The sequence below is a fragment of the Haliotis rubra genome, unplaced genomic scaffold (genome assembly GCF_003918875.1).
Source record: "Haliotis rubra isolate DU_JTF1 unplaced genomic scaffold, ASM391887v1 Scf1923, whole genome shotgun sequence".
NCBI classification, from domain to species: domain Eukaryota; kingdom Metazoa; phylum Mollusca; class Gastropoda; order Lepetellida; family Haliotidae; genus Haliotis; species Haliotis rubra.
In genome coordinates, this window is record NW_025765918.1 from 13311 (window position 1) to 30436 (window position 17126).

Here is a 17126-nt window from a genome sequence, read left to right on the forward strand (position 1 = left end):
TTTTTTACTAAATACTTTCTTAAACGCGTTAATATTCATCTAGTCAAAAACTAATCACGAAAGTGGGGATTGTCATCTTGTGTGTTAGTAGGGTTCTCCACTCGACACTTGTCATTCGATTGAGAACAACGAATTCTATACAACTACTCGCTGAGAGATGGGTTTTGTTTTAACCAGGTGGGGATGTGTTTGTCTTCGTTACTTGGTTTACTACAGTGTTTGTCGTTTACCATGTCTAGCAGTGTTTGTATACTGAGTCAAAAGAAACTTCACATTCTTTCTTCAGGGCAATATAAAAACAAGAGATGGTAAGATGGTTAAATTGTTATTATTTCATTGCTGAGATCTGTGTGATGTACTCGATACACTGACAGTGACATAATCAGTTCCATTAGGCTACACCGCTGTTCCAAAACATGGGTATACAGAATGTCAAGTCACAAGAATAAAAATGCGAAATTGCTCAGTTCAATATCGTGTATGGCCGCCCCGCGCATTCACCACTGCCAAACACCGTCTACTCATCGACTGCCTGATGCTTGTGAACACGTGGTTGGGGATTCTGCGTCATTGCTCTTGCAAGGCAGCGCCAAGTTCCTACAAATTCGGAGCCTTCTTCCAAGTGCATCCCAAACGTGCTCTATTGGATTAAGGTCAGGGGACCTCGATGGCCAGTCCATGACGTTGATTCCAGCGTTTTGAAGGAAATTTCGTGTCAACATCGCGGTATGCGGCCGAGCATTATCATGCTGGAACTGTAGACCTGGGCCATGAGCCGCCATGAAAGGAACGAGTTCAGGGGTGAGCACCTGGTCGCGGTACGCAGCAGCTGTGAGGTTTCCACGGATGACCAGAAGTCGGGAACGGTTGTTCCCACAGAAAGCACCCCACACCATGCAACTTCCGGCCCCGAATCTGTCGACTTCCTGTACACTGTCAGGTAGGTGACTTACAGGACGATTTGACGGTCTTCTGCTCGTGACGTCACACGTGGACGACCCGACCTTGGGCGATCAGAAGTGGTGCCAGTTTGTTGTAGACGACCTCGCAAGTCATATACAGTACGACGGCTGCATCCCATTGCTCTTGCGACGTCAATAACTGATCTTTCCGCTTGCAACATGCCAACGGCACGTTCACGTTGCACATTTGACAATCGTGGCATTTCAAATACCTTTAGAACTGTGGTTTAAAAGTGTTTTTCCACTTCTTCCACGATGCGAAGATCACGTGATCGACTGCACGTGCAAAACCTGATTTGGCACTAACATCATTTGCACGACGAATGGATGGGTTTGAGTGGGTTTTGCTAACGTTTTTCTAGAGTCGAAAGATAGGGATCCCATTTCGGGTACAGAGATGTATCATCAGAGAAAAATTATTCACTATTTTTCAAATTACATTTTGTAAAGTTTCTTTTTTGACTCAGTATATTTACTAAATACTCCTTCTCTTCAACGCGTGAATGTTCTTTGAAATCTAACTAATGACGATTCGGGTTGAAGTGGGGAATGCTAACTCGTGCGTGAGGTGTGACAACAGAGACGTAATGTGTTTGTAATTAACCGCAAGTAGGAAATTGGTCCTTGAAGTTTTTGCGGGAGTAATGTTACCCATTCGATTGTTGTACGGATTAGTACGCGTGGGGGTTTATAAGTCGCGATCAGCTCGATACTCTTCCTTCGCATCATTCTTGTTGTGATATTCGTACAAATCATGGACCACAATCTCTACGCCAGCGACATTTTTCATCTGTTTGACAGAGCTCATTTTCTCAAACGCGTACTTGTGTTCTCAGGTGGGGGAATATCTACGTATAGGATTTAATTTTTCATGTAACATAATGCTCGATTCATCACAAACACACACACACACACACACACACACACACACACAACACACCGATTATCATCTCTTCTACTACAGAGGTTGGTGATATTAATATATCTAATAATGTAGTAATTAACGCAATTATTCCAATATTTAACATATCACATTCCCATGCAACGAAGATTCTTCTACGACACAGACTAATGATATTAATATGACAAACGAGACTTCTCACATTGCGTATTGATAAAATATGTCTTACCTCATCTTTTTCCGGTGACCCATTTTCAAGCTTTTGTGATTTTGACTATCGCTCAATCCCGTGTCCCTAGTAATCCTCGTAGGGTTCGGTTTTTCTGTGATCTGCTTAGGATCCGTGTGTATGTAGGACATTGCTTTAGATGATGGCTTTGTGGAAACCCATGCATGATAAGATCTTTGAACATGTTTCTTTTTTCCTTACAGCGTCCCTGATGAAGACCTCGTTTGATGTTTATGACGTTTTAGAGCGATCAACGATGATGCGGGCACAAAACAAACTTCCTATAAGTTCAAGATAAAAATGAAGATGAAAAAAATAAAAAAATAATGCACTTCCTAAAAGTACCTTTCGTTGGTTGTTGATGATTGATGAACAGTTGTGTATATGTATTCACACGAGAATATTAGGAGCTTTGGTTGATATGTACAGTGTCCGATGGCGCTAGCGGAATGACACCAGTCTATCATGAGTTTCTGTACTGCCACCAAAATTTCTTGTATATCATGATTATGATTACACAATGCCATTTAGAAAGTGGTCAAATGTAACATGTGTTATATTTGGGATTACACTTTCTTAGTAAAGTAAAATTCTACTAATTTTTGAGTTGAGCCCCATCCGGGATTCGAACTCACACCCTCCGAGTCAGGCACCCAATCGCCAGCACACAAAGTCAGCCGCCTGACCCACTCAGCTACCGCGACTTCTGAGTCTTCTGTGGAAGTCGCGGTAGCTGAGTGGGTTAGGGCGTCTGTGTACTTTTCTCGGTAGTTTTCCGGGGCAGGTGATTGACATAAGCAACGATGTGTTTAATCTGTGGACGCTCGTCTGTGTACTTTTCTTGCTAGCTTCCCGGGGCTGGTGTTTACCCTACGCGGCGATGTGTTTAATTAGTGAGCGGCGGTTGCTAGCCGTGGCAGAGCTCGCTAACTGGGGACCTCTTTTTTATCCAAATATTTAACATGGGAATCCTATGGTGGCTGATTAGGGCCATGGCTTTCTCGCCTTAAAATTCGGAGGCGAGACGAGACAGCGATATCACGAGACGAAAGCGATAACACGAGACGAGAAAGCGATAGCACGAGACGAAAGCGAAAGCGATAAGCGATAACACGAGACGAGAAAGCGATAACGAGAAAGCGATAACACGAGAAAGAAAGCGATAGCACGAGAAAGCGACGACGAGAAAGCGATAACACGAGACGAGAAAGCGATAACGCGAGACGAGAAAGCGATAGCACGAGACGAGAAAGCGATAGCACGAGACGAAAGATAGCAGAAAGCGATAACGCGAGACGAGAAAGCGATAGCACGAGACGAGACGAGAAAGCGATAGCACGAGACGAGAAAGCGATAGCACGAGACGAGAAAGCGATATCATTGCGCGAGAAAGCGATAGAGCGAGAAAGCGATAGAACGAGAAAGCGAGAAAGCGAGAAAGCGATATTACCCACAATTCAGTGCTCTCTGCGCATGTTCGACTACATACGGGAGCTCAGTCGCCATCGTAATTTCTGGATAGTATTAAATGGTTTTCAGTAATGTTCTTGCCCACGAATGGCGGTGTATGACTTGACGTTTAGAGAATATCTAATAGAGATGTAGACTTTCATTTGACATGCAATTTGCACGTATGCAATAGCCATATCGTGAAATAACGGAAACGTTCATTTTGTGATGTGACTTAAGGAATTACATATTTTATGACATGTCTGCATTCGAATTGTCTTAACCAACTTAATCACACCAACCAATTGAATTGTTTCTTTGATGGGCATTTTAGATGTTGAGTTGATGAAGAATAATGACAATTATTATGGATATACAACTTCTTTTATTCTGTGGAGGCGACGTTTCGACATAGGTTCTAATGTCGTTGTCAAGCAAGTGATACATGAGTTACAACTTGAGAGAATATATACATGAGTTGTTATAACAGTAGATAGGGAATGAGTTGTTTATACAATAAATGAGGTTGATGTACAACGCTTGTAGAAGAGATTGAGTAAGTTGATTGGAAGCCAGAAGGGTAATATACAAGGACTGAATTAGAATTTATAGGAGGCCAGGTTGATGTATATACAAAAGATGGGTTTGATGTACATAGTTGAATTGAAACAGATAATGTACACAAGAAATGTAATTGATTACTTTATCAAGTGATGGTAGGCATTGGGAATGTACTATCCTTCATCTCTGTTGAGAGCGGATCGTATCTTCTTGATGTGTACTGCTTCCAAAAGTTTCCGATTTTTCTAGTCTGACTGGTTCTTTTCTATGGTTTTCTTTGAATTATGATGTTGTGTGACAAATGTGTCGGAAGTGACAGATGAACGGGAGGGACCTATGACAAATAAGGCATTGTGACGAGTATATTGTCATGGTGATTTCCACGATGAGTGGCCAGCACTAAGACAATCAACCACATCCAAACCATCATCCTAAAATAAAATCACTACGTGAGTGTGTGAATTTAAATATATGTCGCCTAAGAGCAATATTCATGTTTTAGGTTCATTGTTGATGGTTTTGTGACGCCTATTGTACGCCATCAGTTCAATTCCAACTTAATGGAATGGTGAGTTACACTTACATTTCAAACAAATTGGAGCTTGCGTTTTTTTTTGCAGCTCAGTTTATTACATATACATCACATTCAGAGAGTTTTGAAGTATGTGACACTATAAATGAGCAGTATGTAGACAATTCAAAAATAATTATCAGTTCTCGCTGTTTGGTTATAGGTGGAGGAATTAGAAATGAGGCATGGGAACTTAACCGTTTATGTTTATGTCACTTTATTGTATTTCAGGGTGATCAAAATACAGCTGTGGTTTCTTTGAATTAATAAAGACGATCAAATATTATTAACTGAAGAACTTCACCTACATGAACCCAATTCGCTCCTACCCAAAGATAGAGGAGACGCACGTGACAGTAAAGCACCTTGGTACCTCAATGTAGTAACTGAACCATTCCACAGTCAATGGTGTAATCTAAGCAAATAAAAGGATGCAGTCAAACGTTCGTCTAATCAAAGCTGAAAATAGTAAACAGTTAAACGCTGGTCTAGCCATATATAGTGAACTTCTTTGGATGGCATTTAGAAGTTGGTGTGCTGAACAACGGGGAAAGTTATATGGATATACAACTCCTTTATTATAATTTCTAAGATGCCTAGCGGTTAGAACAATCGAAAAAAACAACATTATCAGACAATAAAGGTATAGTTTTTTGATGACGTAACAATTGAATGACGTTTTCCCGTCACTGCGCCATTCTAGTGTGCCCCCTCGTAATCGAACCATTTTACATTACGTCACAATGTAAGCGACGTCACGATGCATGTCAGTTGTCATCGCCTCGTACGGCCTCCTACAGTAAACTACACCGTTGCATCCAGTTTCTTGGTTTGCTGTTGCTTCACGCAGCTAACATCACTGGTGGAAACATTACGTTTATGTTTTACGACGGTTCAAATGTGTCATTTCGACTCACAAGTTTTCAGCGACACGGTAACGTTCGTAATGTTTACATTCCCATAATGCAATTGTGGAATGTCGCCTGACTACTCAGCTTCATCTGAATGTACTGATCTAAACTTACTTTGGTAGTAGAAATGCGACATTCATATTGCCCCATATTGTTTACGTTAATCACAGATGCAATTAAAATAATTTAATGAAGATATTTAATCTGAACGTAAACCGTCATCAAACTGTTATCATTTGTTTTTTTCTGGTAACGTTCGTCTTAACGTAGGGGGCAGACACATCAATAGAACAGCGCACCAGTTAGCCCTGTGCGATGATTCTTAATTTAGGTCACCGACACCGTCGTTTGTTTTCTGCCTTAGATTAATCGTAATTATCTTTTGAAAGTATTAAATTGGCATCTTAGAAAAGAAATACGCTTCGCCCTACCACCATGTATAGTGTAATAAAACACACTTTCGCCCTGAACTATTATAACGTTAAAGCACTCGGACGCAAGCGTCCTCGTGCTTTAACTATAATAGTTCAGGGCAAAAGTGTGTTTTATTACACTATACATGGTGGTAGAGCGAAGTGTATTTCTTAAGTAAGCGATATTTTGGTCCGCCAATTTCAAACCTGTTCTGCCATCAAAATATCTATCAAAACCCATCTTTTCCGCCATGTTTTCTTCTGACAAAAGTTAGATAATAGACACGTTATACCAACAACTGTTTTTTTGTACATATATATTGTTACCCTCCGCCGCCATTTTGACTGTATGTAATAATTGATGTGTGTGATATGTACTCTTATACCACTATTGGTGGTCTATTGAGAAAAAGTAAAGTAAAGGCTACAGCTGGACGTGGTCGCACAGGTTTTTAAAAAGTGATTGGTGACGCGTGTATCCAATTAACCTTTCGTAACATTTTCGTTGCCAGAGGAGGACTTGAAACTCGTTCAATATGTGGAACTATCTACCTGTATCATCTTGTTTATAACTTGGTCAACTCATGTTAAAACGATTCATATCGAATGAGAGCAATAGGTGACATTCACTGGGATGCAGGCAAATGAGAAAAGGGCGACAAATCTGCCTGATTTTACGATATATAAATGAACAGATTCAAGAATCTGCATATTTACAGGTGCAGTTGCATGGGCATTTCCGAATAGTACTGAGTCTAATGTATATCCTTTTTGGTAAAAGTACATGTTATTTCGAGTTACAGTATATATTGGACAAGTACAGAAAAAGTGAAAACTATCCTCATTTTGCTAGTCCACATGAGCATATCGGACTTTCTAAAATGTATGTTTCATATTGTGAGCATTGAGGTCACTGCAGCCAAATAAACCCTCCTACCCATCTACAAAACATTTATCATGTACACACTGGAGTGAGTCGCTCTCGTCCTTCTCTATCCCCAACTAAACTCCTTACAATATATAAAAAATGCCATAGGTGCAAAGACTAGTACCTACTACATAGTAGTTACTAGAAGAAACTAAATTACTCAATAACTAGTATACTGGGTCTGAAAACAAAATATCAAAACACCAAACAAAAAAAGGCACCCTTAAATTCAGAATAAACGCTTTAAAACATCCCTATCCAGCCACACATTACAGTGTAAACTCGATTATCCTGACTAACTCACAATGTCAAGGCCACACACCGCACGTTTTACAACCAAAACATAGACACCGGACCCTGCCTCCCCAGCCCTACTTTTTAACATTTAACCCCTTTTCATCTATTTAGTAGACTCCTTATTAGCTTTGAAATACACAATGCCATTTTAAAAAGTGGTCATATGTTCCTTATTAGCTTATCAGCAACAGTTGAACTGTTCTGCACAATAAGTCACAATATACTTTACACTACTTACTTAGTTGAACTTATACGCAATCAAGTTCCCAACCCTCTTACGTCCAACTTCTCAACTCCCCATCTAAACTAAATTATTTTTAACATACAGGTGTTTTATGATATAGTGCTTTATTCCCCAAGTAATAATTATATTACGTTTTTGTTAAACACACCTGTAACGTCGGCCGATGACTTGTGGCGCGCACTGTCTCAAGTAGATAGTTGGGATATGGGGACAGACAGACAGACATATAAGTATGTAGACAAGCCATTCTTGTAGAAGTATGGGAGACGATGTCACATACATTTAGAACAATCCCTTTTTCAAATAATAGTGGAAATATATATGTGTGAAATAGGCACACATAAAAAGATCAGATGAAAGGCACAGGGTGTATGAAATTCCATCACTGATACAATAAAGCCCGACGGGGAGTTCGTTTGGGTGGTTTGTTGTTTAACACCGGACTGGATCACGATGTTACGGAGTATATTCTTATCCTTCATCAGGTGAATGAAGAGACTAGAAACTAGGAAGAGAAAGCTAAAGACGTACATTTGAAACAACAGTGATAAGATAACAAGGGAAGCCAGTACTTAATTAGCGCTAAATTGGTAGGGTGGATGGACAAATGGAAGCCAGGGATTGTTAATCCCGGCATGAATAATGAGATAACAATGGTAGCATTTAACAAGGGAAATGGCAATAAAGAAATGCAAGCCAGGAATTAATCCAAGCCTAATTAGTGATGTAACAATAAATTAAATGATTGTTACCCTTTTTTACAGACTATTTAAGAGCACTCATTTATTTCAACGAAAACACACTCGGTTTCTGGAGTTATTGTTGGATTATTGTTTGGACAAGTTGAAGGATTAATTAGAAAAATGCCACAGAATTTGAAAGCATGTTCATGTTGTTTCTATACGACTAAACCAAATGAAAATAAAGCCTCCTGTTGGATTAAATCATACGCAGGTTAGACGTCATGTGCAGACAGGGCAGAATTATGTGAAATATCGCTTTCTCGCTCTATCGCTTTCTCGCTTTCTCGCTTTCTCGCTCTATCGCTTTCTCGCCTTGGTATATCGCTTTCTCGCTCTACCGCTTTATCGCTTTCTCGCGTAATGGTATCGCTTTCTCGTCTCGTGCTATCGCTTTCTCGTCTCGCGTTATCGCTTTCTCGTCTCGCGTTATCGCTTTCTCGTCTCGTGCTATCGCTTTCTCGTCTCGTGTTATCGCTTTCTCGTCTCGTGATATCGCTTTCTCGTTTTCTCGCCTCCGAATTTTAAGGCGAGAAAGCGATGGCCCTAATCAGCCACCATAGAATCCCCATTCAAAACTTTGTCAGCGTGACTAATACACAACTACTCAGGTCGATGGTACACAGTTGTCATTTCATATGTTTGTGACGAGTACAGCCGATGAAGTATCACCATCTCATATGATGGTGTTTACAACATTTGACTCTGCTCACTGAACCTAAACAAGCAGGGCAACTCAGCTGTGTTAAAGTTGTCGGGGATAGGGTCGGAGACGCCACACCTGTGAGGAGAACGGAGGCTGATGGTCGCACTCTGGATACTCCGGACGTTTTATGTACATAACTAATGATGCTGTTGGTGAGGAAGATATAGACCTTGAAACAACAGGTGAGATAAGTATTAGTGGTCATATGTTCCTTATTAGCTTATCAGCAACAGTTGAACTGTTCTGCACAATAAGTCACAATATACTTTACACTACTTACTTAGTTGAACTTATACGCAATCAAGTTCCCAACCCTCTTACGTCCAACTTCTCAACTCCCCATCTAAACTAAATTATTTTTAACATACAGGTGTTTTATGATATAGTGCTTTATTCCCCAAGTAATAATTATATTACGTTTTTGTTAAACACACCTGTAACGTCGGCCGATGACTTGTGGCGCGCACTGTCTCAAGTAGATAGTTGGGATATGGGGACAGACAGACATATAAGTATGTAGACAAGCCATTCTTGTAGAAGTATGGGAGACGATGTCACATACATTTAGAACAATCCCTTTTTTCAAATAATAGTGGAAATATATATGTGTGAAATAGGCACACATAAAAAGATCAGATGAAAGGCACAGGGTGTATGAAATTCCATCACTGATACAATAAAGCCCGACGGGGAGTTCGTTTGGGTGGTTTGTTGTTTAACACCGGACTGGATCACGATGTTACGGAGTATATTCTTATCCTTCATCAGGTGAATGAAGAGACTAGAAACTAGGAAGAGAAAGCTAAAGACGTACATTTGAAACAACAGTGATAAGATAACAAGGGAAGCCAGTACTTAATTAGCGCTAAATTGGTAGGGTGGATGGACAAATGGAAGCCAGGGATTGTTAATCCCGGCATGAATAATGAGATAACAATGGTAGCATTTAACAAGGGAAATGACAATAAAGAAATGCAAGCCAGGAATTAATCCAAGCCTAATTAGTGATGTAACAATAAATTAAATGATTGTTATCCTTTTTACAGACTATTTAAGAGCACTCATTTATTTCAACGAAAACACACTCGGTTTCTGGAGTTATTGTTGGATTATTGTTTGGACAAGTTGAAGGATTAATTAGAAAAATGCCACAGAATTTGAAAGCATGTTCATGTTGTTTCTATACGACTAAACCAAATGAAAATAAAGCCTCCTGTTGGATTAAATCATACGCAGGTTAGACGTCATGTGCAGACAGGGCAGAATTATGTGAAATATCGCTTTCTCGCTCTATCGCTTTCTCGCTTTATCGCTTTCTCGCTTTCTCGCTCTATCGCTTTCTCGCCTTGGTATATCGCTTTCTCGCTCTACCGCTTTATCGCTTTCTCGCGTAATGGTATCGCTTTCTCGTCTCGTGCTATCGCTTTCTCGTCTCGCGTTATCGCTTTCTCGTCTCGCGTTATCGCTTTCTCGTCTCGCGTTATCGCTTTCTCGTCTCGTGCTATCGCTTTCTCGTCTCGTGTTATCGCTTTCTCGTCTCGTGATATCGCTTTCTCGCTTTCTCGCCTCCGAATTTTAAGGCGCGAAAGCGATGGCTTTCTAATCAGCCACCATAGAATCCCCATTCAAAACTTTGTCAGCGTGACTAATACACAACTACTCAGGTCGATGGTACACAGTTGTCATTTCATATGTTTGTGACGAGTACAGCCGATGAAGTATCACCATCTCATATGATGGTGTTTACAACATTTGACTCTGCTCACTGAACCTAAACAAGCAGGGCAACTCAGCTGTGTTAAAGTTGTCGGGGATAGGGTCGGAGACGCCACACCTGTGAGGAGAACGGAGGCTGATGGTCGCACTCTGGATACTCCGGACGTTTTATGTACATAACTAATGATGCTGTTGGTGAGGAAGATATAGACCTTGAAACAACAGGTGAGATAAGTATTAGACGCTTTGGACAATAAGAATGATAAACAATAGCCTGCTTACTGCGTTTGTGCCACTTTATAGTTATCGACTATCAGAGACCATGTATAAAATGGGGTAAGGTGTAACGCTACTCATTTTGTTACAGTTTTTCATCTGTATTCAGCGCGATGTTATTCATTGTGTGACGGTGTTTCATCTGTATTCAGCGCGATGTTATTCATTGTGTGACGGTGTTTCATCTGTATTCAGCGTTATGTTATTCATTGTGTGATTCGGTGTTTCATCTGTATGTTATTCATTGTGTGACGGTGTTTCAACTGTATTCAGCGCGATGTTATTCATTGTGTGACGGTGTTTCATCTGTATTCATCGCGATGTTATTCGTTGTGTGACGGTGTTTCATCTGTATTCATCGCGATGTTATTCATTGTGTGACGGTGTTTCATCTGTATTCATCGCGATGTTATTCATTGTGTGACGGTGTTTCATCTGTATTCAGCGCGATGTTATTCATTGTGTGACGGTGTTTCATCTGTATTCATCGCGATGTTATTAATTGTGTGACGGTGTTTCATCTGTATTCAGCGCGATGTTATTCATTGTGTGACGGTGTTTCAACTGTATTCAGCGCGATGTTATTCATTGTGTGTCAGTGTTTCATCTGTATTCAGCGCGATGTTATTCATTGTGTGACGGTGTTTCATCTGTATTCATCGCGATGTTATTCATTGTGTGACGGTGTTTCATCTGTATTCAGCGCGATGTTATTCATTGTGTGTCAGTGTTTCATCTGTATTCAGCGCGATGTTATTCATTGTGTGACGGTGTTTCATCTGTTTTCAGCGCGATGTTATTAATTGTGTGACGGTGTTTCAATTACATTCCACTGTTTCTGTTGACATTCAGTCAGGTGCGGTATTATTCATTGAGCAATGTCAGTGTTTCATCTTTGTTCAAATGTTTCTTTGACATTCAGTAAAATGCGGTGTTACTCATTGTGTGACAGTGTTTGAAGTGTATTACACTGTTGGTGACATTTAAATCGATCTCTCCCAAGTGGCAATATACAACATTGTGCCACTGAATAATGTGTTTATGCATTGAGAGTTGTACGTTACACGGAGTGCACAGAGCTCGTTCTCATAATGTGTTTATTTATATACAAGAGCTGGGATATTTTCCTTGTCCTTTAATACTTGTTCCGTGCTGATTCCCAGGTTGAAAACAATGTAGGAGTTCAGCAGAAATCAGTCCGTAACGCAGTGCAACCAACAGACAGCAAGGCAATGTGATATTCCATAATTCTAAATTAGCTATGTTTCCAAAATAGTACAAATGACAACACATGTCCAGGTATTACAGTGACAGTATAAATTAAAGTGGCAGTGCAAATTCAAAAGCAGTATGATACATTCTAGGATTATTGCAATGTAGACAGATATAGTAACTGCAACCACCGTTAAAAGAAACACTCAAGAACAATTCCCCAACTCCCTGGGTCAGAATATAGAAGAATGGCCCGTAGGGATGTAGAACCCAGTGGTATAACTTCCAGAACTCGTCTAAATATAGCACACACTACTCCCTTCTGTACAATTTTAAACCCCTGGGCCTAGATTTTTGAAGCTCTCTTAGCGCTAAGATAGTCGTAAGTGTCATTAAGATGAACTTATGACTATCTTAGCGCTTAGATCGCTTCGAAAATCTAGGCCCTGGAGCGTGTTTATAATGGATATATAGTGCTGTCATGTAACAACAAACCGTTACGTTTACCGTGGTAGATTATGTGCATAACGAAAATGTAGTTCTTTGTCCCAGTATTTGTAATTTGTCCTCATTTGTTTTAATCATCATGAAGAAATAGTCAACATTTTATTTATTTTTTGGTATTTTAATTCACTTGAGTTCATACACAGGTAAGACACATAACAGTGACATTATGCCTACAGCAAGCTATTAAGTACGGTGCAAATCGCACATGCTCGCATCAAACCAACGTCATAACATTGCAAGCCACGCCTTGCCTATTTTGGCGTATCTTTAACAATTGCCAGTTGCAGTTACGTTTGGAATGAATTGTAACTTTGGAGAAAGCATGGCTCAACACTCTAAAACAAATACCAGATGAATGAATCAGCATTGCATAAGATGTTATTCTGATGTCAACAAAATAATGTATACGATAAAAGATGGCCATGCACTGTTTGTTGTTTCAGACACAATGTTGAGGACTCTCCTTGTTTTGCTGACATTCACATTGTGCCAAGGAAATGTACAGATTTGTGCCTTGCATTTTGACATGCAATATGGAGGTTTGTTTGCTGACTGTACTGGAAGAAAACTTCAACATGTTCCAGACTACCTTCCGGAAAATATAACAGCTCTGGATATGAGTGAAAATGATCTGAAAATTCTCACAAATAACACATTTTACAAGTTTAGGAAGCTCATCTACCTTAATATCAACAGGAACCCGCTGTCAGAGTTGGAACCAGAGGCATTCAGGGGCCTGTTTAGTCTCAACAAACTTCTCCTTTCTCGGAACAAATTGCGATCAGACAGAGTGTCTTTCCCTGAGGAAGTCTTCCGTGACCTTGTGAGTTTGAACACTCTAAATCTTGAAAAGACTGAAATGAGCTCATATCCGGATTGGGTGTTTCCTCCTCTCGTCAAGCTCCACAGTCTGTATATCGACTCAGTTCCTCATCCTTTGTTTGGTCCAGGATTCTCCAACCTAACAAATCTGAAAGTACTCCAGATGGACTCCAGGTTTATATACGGAGGCGAATGTTCAACAGAAAAATTAAGAAATGAAACATTTCAGAGTTTAAATGAGACAAATCTTGAGGTTTTGGTTTTAAATCATTGTAGTATAAAAGACTGTGAGCCAGGCGTTCTGGAGCCACTATTGTTCCTAAAAGAGTTGGAACTAACCCACAATCAAATAGGAAACCACAACGCTTTACGTCTTCTCTATCCCTTTGTAAATCGGAATATGACCAAAATTTGGTTTAATGGTACATACAAGCTCGAAGTGCAACATGAAAAAGAACTTCTTGATAGAGCCCTAACTAAAGAAAGTATGCGTTATCTGACTAAAATATGTGTCACTGAAGTATCTTTGAGAAGCAACCGCTTATACTTAATCGAATATGCAGCAGTCTACAAGGATCCATTTGAAAGTTGTTTGAAAGTTCTTGATATGTCTGACAACTTATTTGTTGGGGATGTTGTTGTACTATTTTTCCTTTTTAGATTTTCCCACCTTGAATATTTCGATTGCAGCCTGCAGAAAATAGACGGTGACTTTCCAAGGACTCAAAGTTATGAAACATTAGGTAAAAACAAAACAGTAACAGTCACATTGCCTCCTAAGATTAGATATTTGGGTGTAACTTCCGTATCAGGATCTTCAAACTTCATCCAAGAAATTGTATTTCAAAACACACACAACCTGGAAACTGTTCTCCTGGCTTCTAACTTGGTTCATGGTTTAATGCACATTGGGGGTTTAGAAAATGTTGGCAATGTTGAGTTATCAGGCAACAAGTTTGATAATGTGTTTGATTTCCACTCATTTGAAAACGCAACACATTTGTCATTACGAAATTGCAAGTTACAATTTGCCCATAAATCCTTTAGTGAACATAGTGTATTCAGTCCTCTGAAATCAATACAATACTTTGATGTTTCAATGAATGAACTGACTGATATATCACTTCGTCCAATTTCTAATACAATCATTCATCTAAATTTATCTCACAATGAGTTTGACACCATTCCTATTGAAACCATTAAATATAGACGGCTTATCCTTATCGACATGTCCTTTAACCTGATTGGACAGTTGGATAAAGGCACAAGATCAAAACTGGATTTGTCATTTGAAAAGAACAACCTCAAACTTATTTTCAATGGGAACACCTTTTCGTGTAGCTGTGAAAATCTGGACTTCATTCTTTGGTTGGTGGATACACCTGTCATTTACGAGACTGACAGGAACTTCCCATGCATTCTGGATAATGGCACAATGACAGGAACTGTGGATGTGGTCCAACATCATGAAAGACTGTTTCGCTACTGTACAGGCAAAATGATGCTTAGCATCACCGTTACATTTATGGTTGTAATGTTTACTTCTATTATTGTTGTATACATAGTCTCCAACAATCCAGTGCGATATCATAATGCTTTGCTGAAACTCTTTGGTTTGGGTATCCAATATTTAACAGCCAAAGATTTTGATTTCACCTTCTTTGTCGCGTATTGTGAGGCTGACATTCCTTTCGTCTATCGGAAAGTACGACCAGAGCTGGAACTGTGTAATCAGCCTGTGCGTCTGTTCCTGAAGGATCGGGATGTTCTTCCAGGTGTTTCTATCGCCGACGGTATTATTTGCGGCATCACGTACAGCTGGAAGTCTGTTCTGGTGATTTCAGATGACTTCCTTCAAGATTGTTCTCAGTGGTCACAATTTACCATTGATGCAGCACTTTACTCGGTAACGGATCTGATTCCTAACCGGATCATTGTGCTACTTGTGGGCCCCGTACAGGTGGAGGACCTGCCTGAGCGTCTGCTGAATGTTGTAGAGGAGAAGTGCATATTGCGTGCAGAGGATTACCAGGACGACGGAGACCGTATTCTGTGGAAGGATCTCAGATAAACCGCTGGAATCTAACGTGTTGAAAGTTATTAATAAGACGTTGATGACAAAAGCCAATCTTGTGATATGATCTCAAACATTCAGAGGAAAGGAGATGAAACCATATTAGGATGATAAAATGCGTCATCCCAGACATATAATATTTCAGCTGTTCAGCAATAATTTAAGATTATTGTCATGCCTTTATGCTTATCTTTATTATGTTTGAATTTGAACCAGCATTTGATAATAGTACGTGAATTAGTGTGTCCAGTGATTTTCTGGGGCATCACTAGACTGGTTAGTTTAATAGCTCTGCTGCATGCGACAGGCTTAATTCAATCAACCTTAGATATTACTGACAGCAATTACTACAGTCATGTTCCACATAGTTATGAACGACTATACATGCGTTTTAAGACAAACATGTAGGGGGGAAAAGTATTGATTGTATTTTATTTCAGTTATTGGATAATATCTCTTAATGAGGTTTTTTTCACAGCCGTTATTTGTTGTCTACCAATAATTGAAAATTGTGAACATATCTGCCATTGTTAGTCTGGAACAATCACTGAGTAACTGAAATCCGTGCCAACAACAGAAGGACTAAACACAGTTCATAATTATAGGAAACATCCATTCCACTTCCACGATTATAGACCGACATCTTATGTAAGTGATTAATGTGATCCGCGTCTTGAGATTAATGTCGATTTATGATGTCAGTTGATAGAAAGTAACCGTTTGTTTCAGCTTTAGATGTATATGTGTATAGCAATGTCCCGGTACATTTACTCTACGAAATATCCTTTGAACATCTGTAACCAACTATGTTGACAGAAAATATGCATATATTTTATCACTTCATTCTAGCGTCGCATGGTCTCCTATGAAACATGTAGTCCTACATACCTTTTCCTATAACATATCGACAGTGGGTTGCTGGAAGACACGTACTGTAAACGTCAAATGTGATGATAGGTATGGATATGCATGATCTGCAAATTTAATAATGATAAGAAATGTTCATTTTCATTTTCATGATTATAGGTCAACGTCACAATTAAATTCTAGAAACTTCCAAAGTCCAGAAACTCTCCACACTGTGGCCAGTTTCTGGCAAAGGAGTTCACAATGGTCATTCCCATTTTCATTTGACCAAGATTGTATTCAAGCGATTATAGTGATGGACCTCTTAAGATTCCTGTCGATTTAGTATATCAGTTGATATAAAGAAACCGCTTGTTTCCCACAACTATTCTTTATCAGTTATAGATGTACATATGTATAACAACATTTTTTGGTTTGGGGTTCTTTGTTTCCATGCACAAAATGCACATGTCAGTTCGTTGAGTATATTTTCCATGTTTATTGTCACCAATCATATCTAATACTTTTCTGTGTGCCTTTAATGTAGAAAAGAATAATCCTTTCCAATATTCTATTCTCATATTTCACTATCGTATAATATTTCTATTTATCACATGTTTAGCTTTTATAACAAACTATAACTACATTCACAATTATAACATTATTTTAGTATAAACAACTACCAGGAATAAAAAAGTCTATTCTGCTAAATAATTCTTGGAACATCTCTCACCAGCCATGTTGACAGATGATAAATATTT

At 39.4% G+C, this 17126-nt stretch overlaps 1 protein-coding gene across 2 annotated transcripts; it reads left to right on the forward strand.

Moving 5' to 3' along the window:
- Positions 1 to 8941: 8941 nt before the first annotated feature.
- Positions 8942 to 14783, forward strand: LOC124274638 (slit homolog 2 protein-like). 2 transcript variants are annotated; one of them, XM_046710000.1, is made up of 3 exons: positions 8942 to 9094; positions 13067 to 13446; positions 14136 to 14783. In XM_046710000.1, the coding sequence occupies exons 1-3, from the start codon at positions 9040 to 9042 to the stop codon at positions 14154 to 14156; spliced, it is 456 nt and encodes a 151-aa protein (XP_046565956.1). In that variant the 5' UTR covers positions 8942 to 9039; the 3' UTR covers positions 14157 to 14783. The 2 variants fall into 2 exon arrangements, with proteins under 2 accessions (XP_046565956.1, XP_046565955.1); XM_046709999.1 differs by lacking the exon at positions 8942 to 9094 and adding an exon at positions 10701 to 10853.
- The last annotated feature ends 2343 nt before the right edge of the window (positions 14784 to 17126 follow it).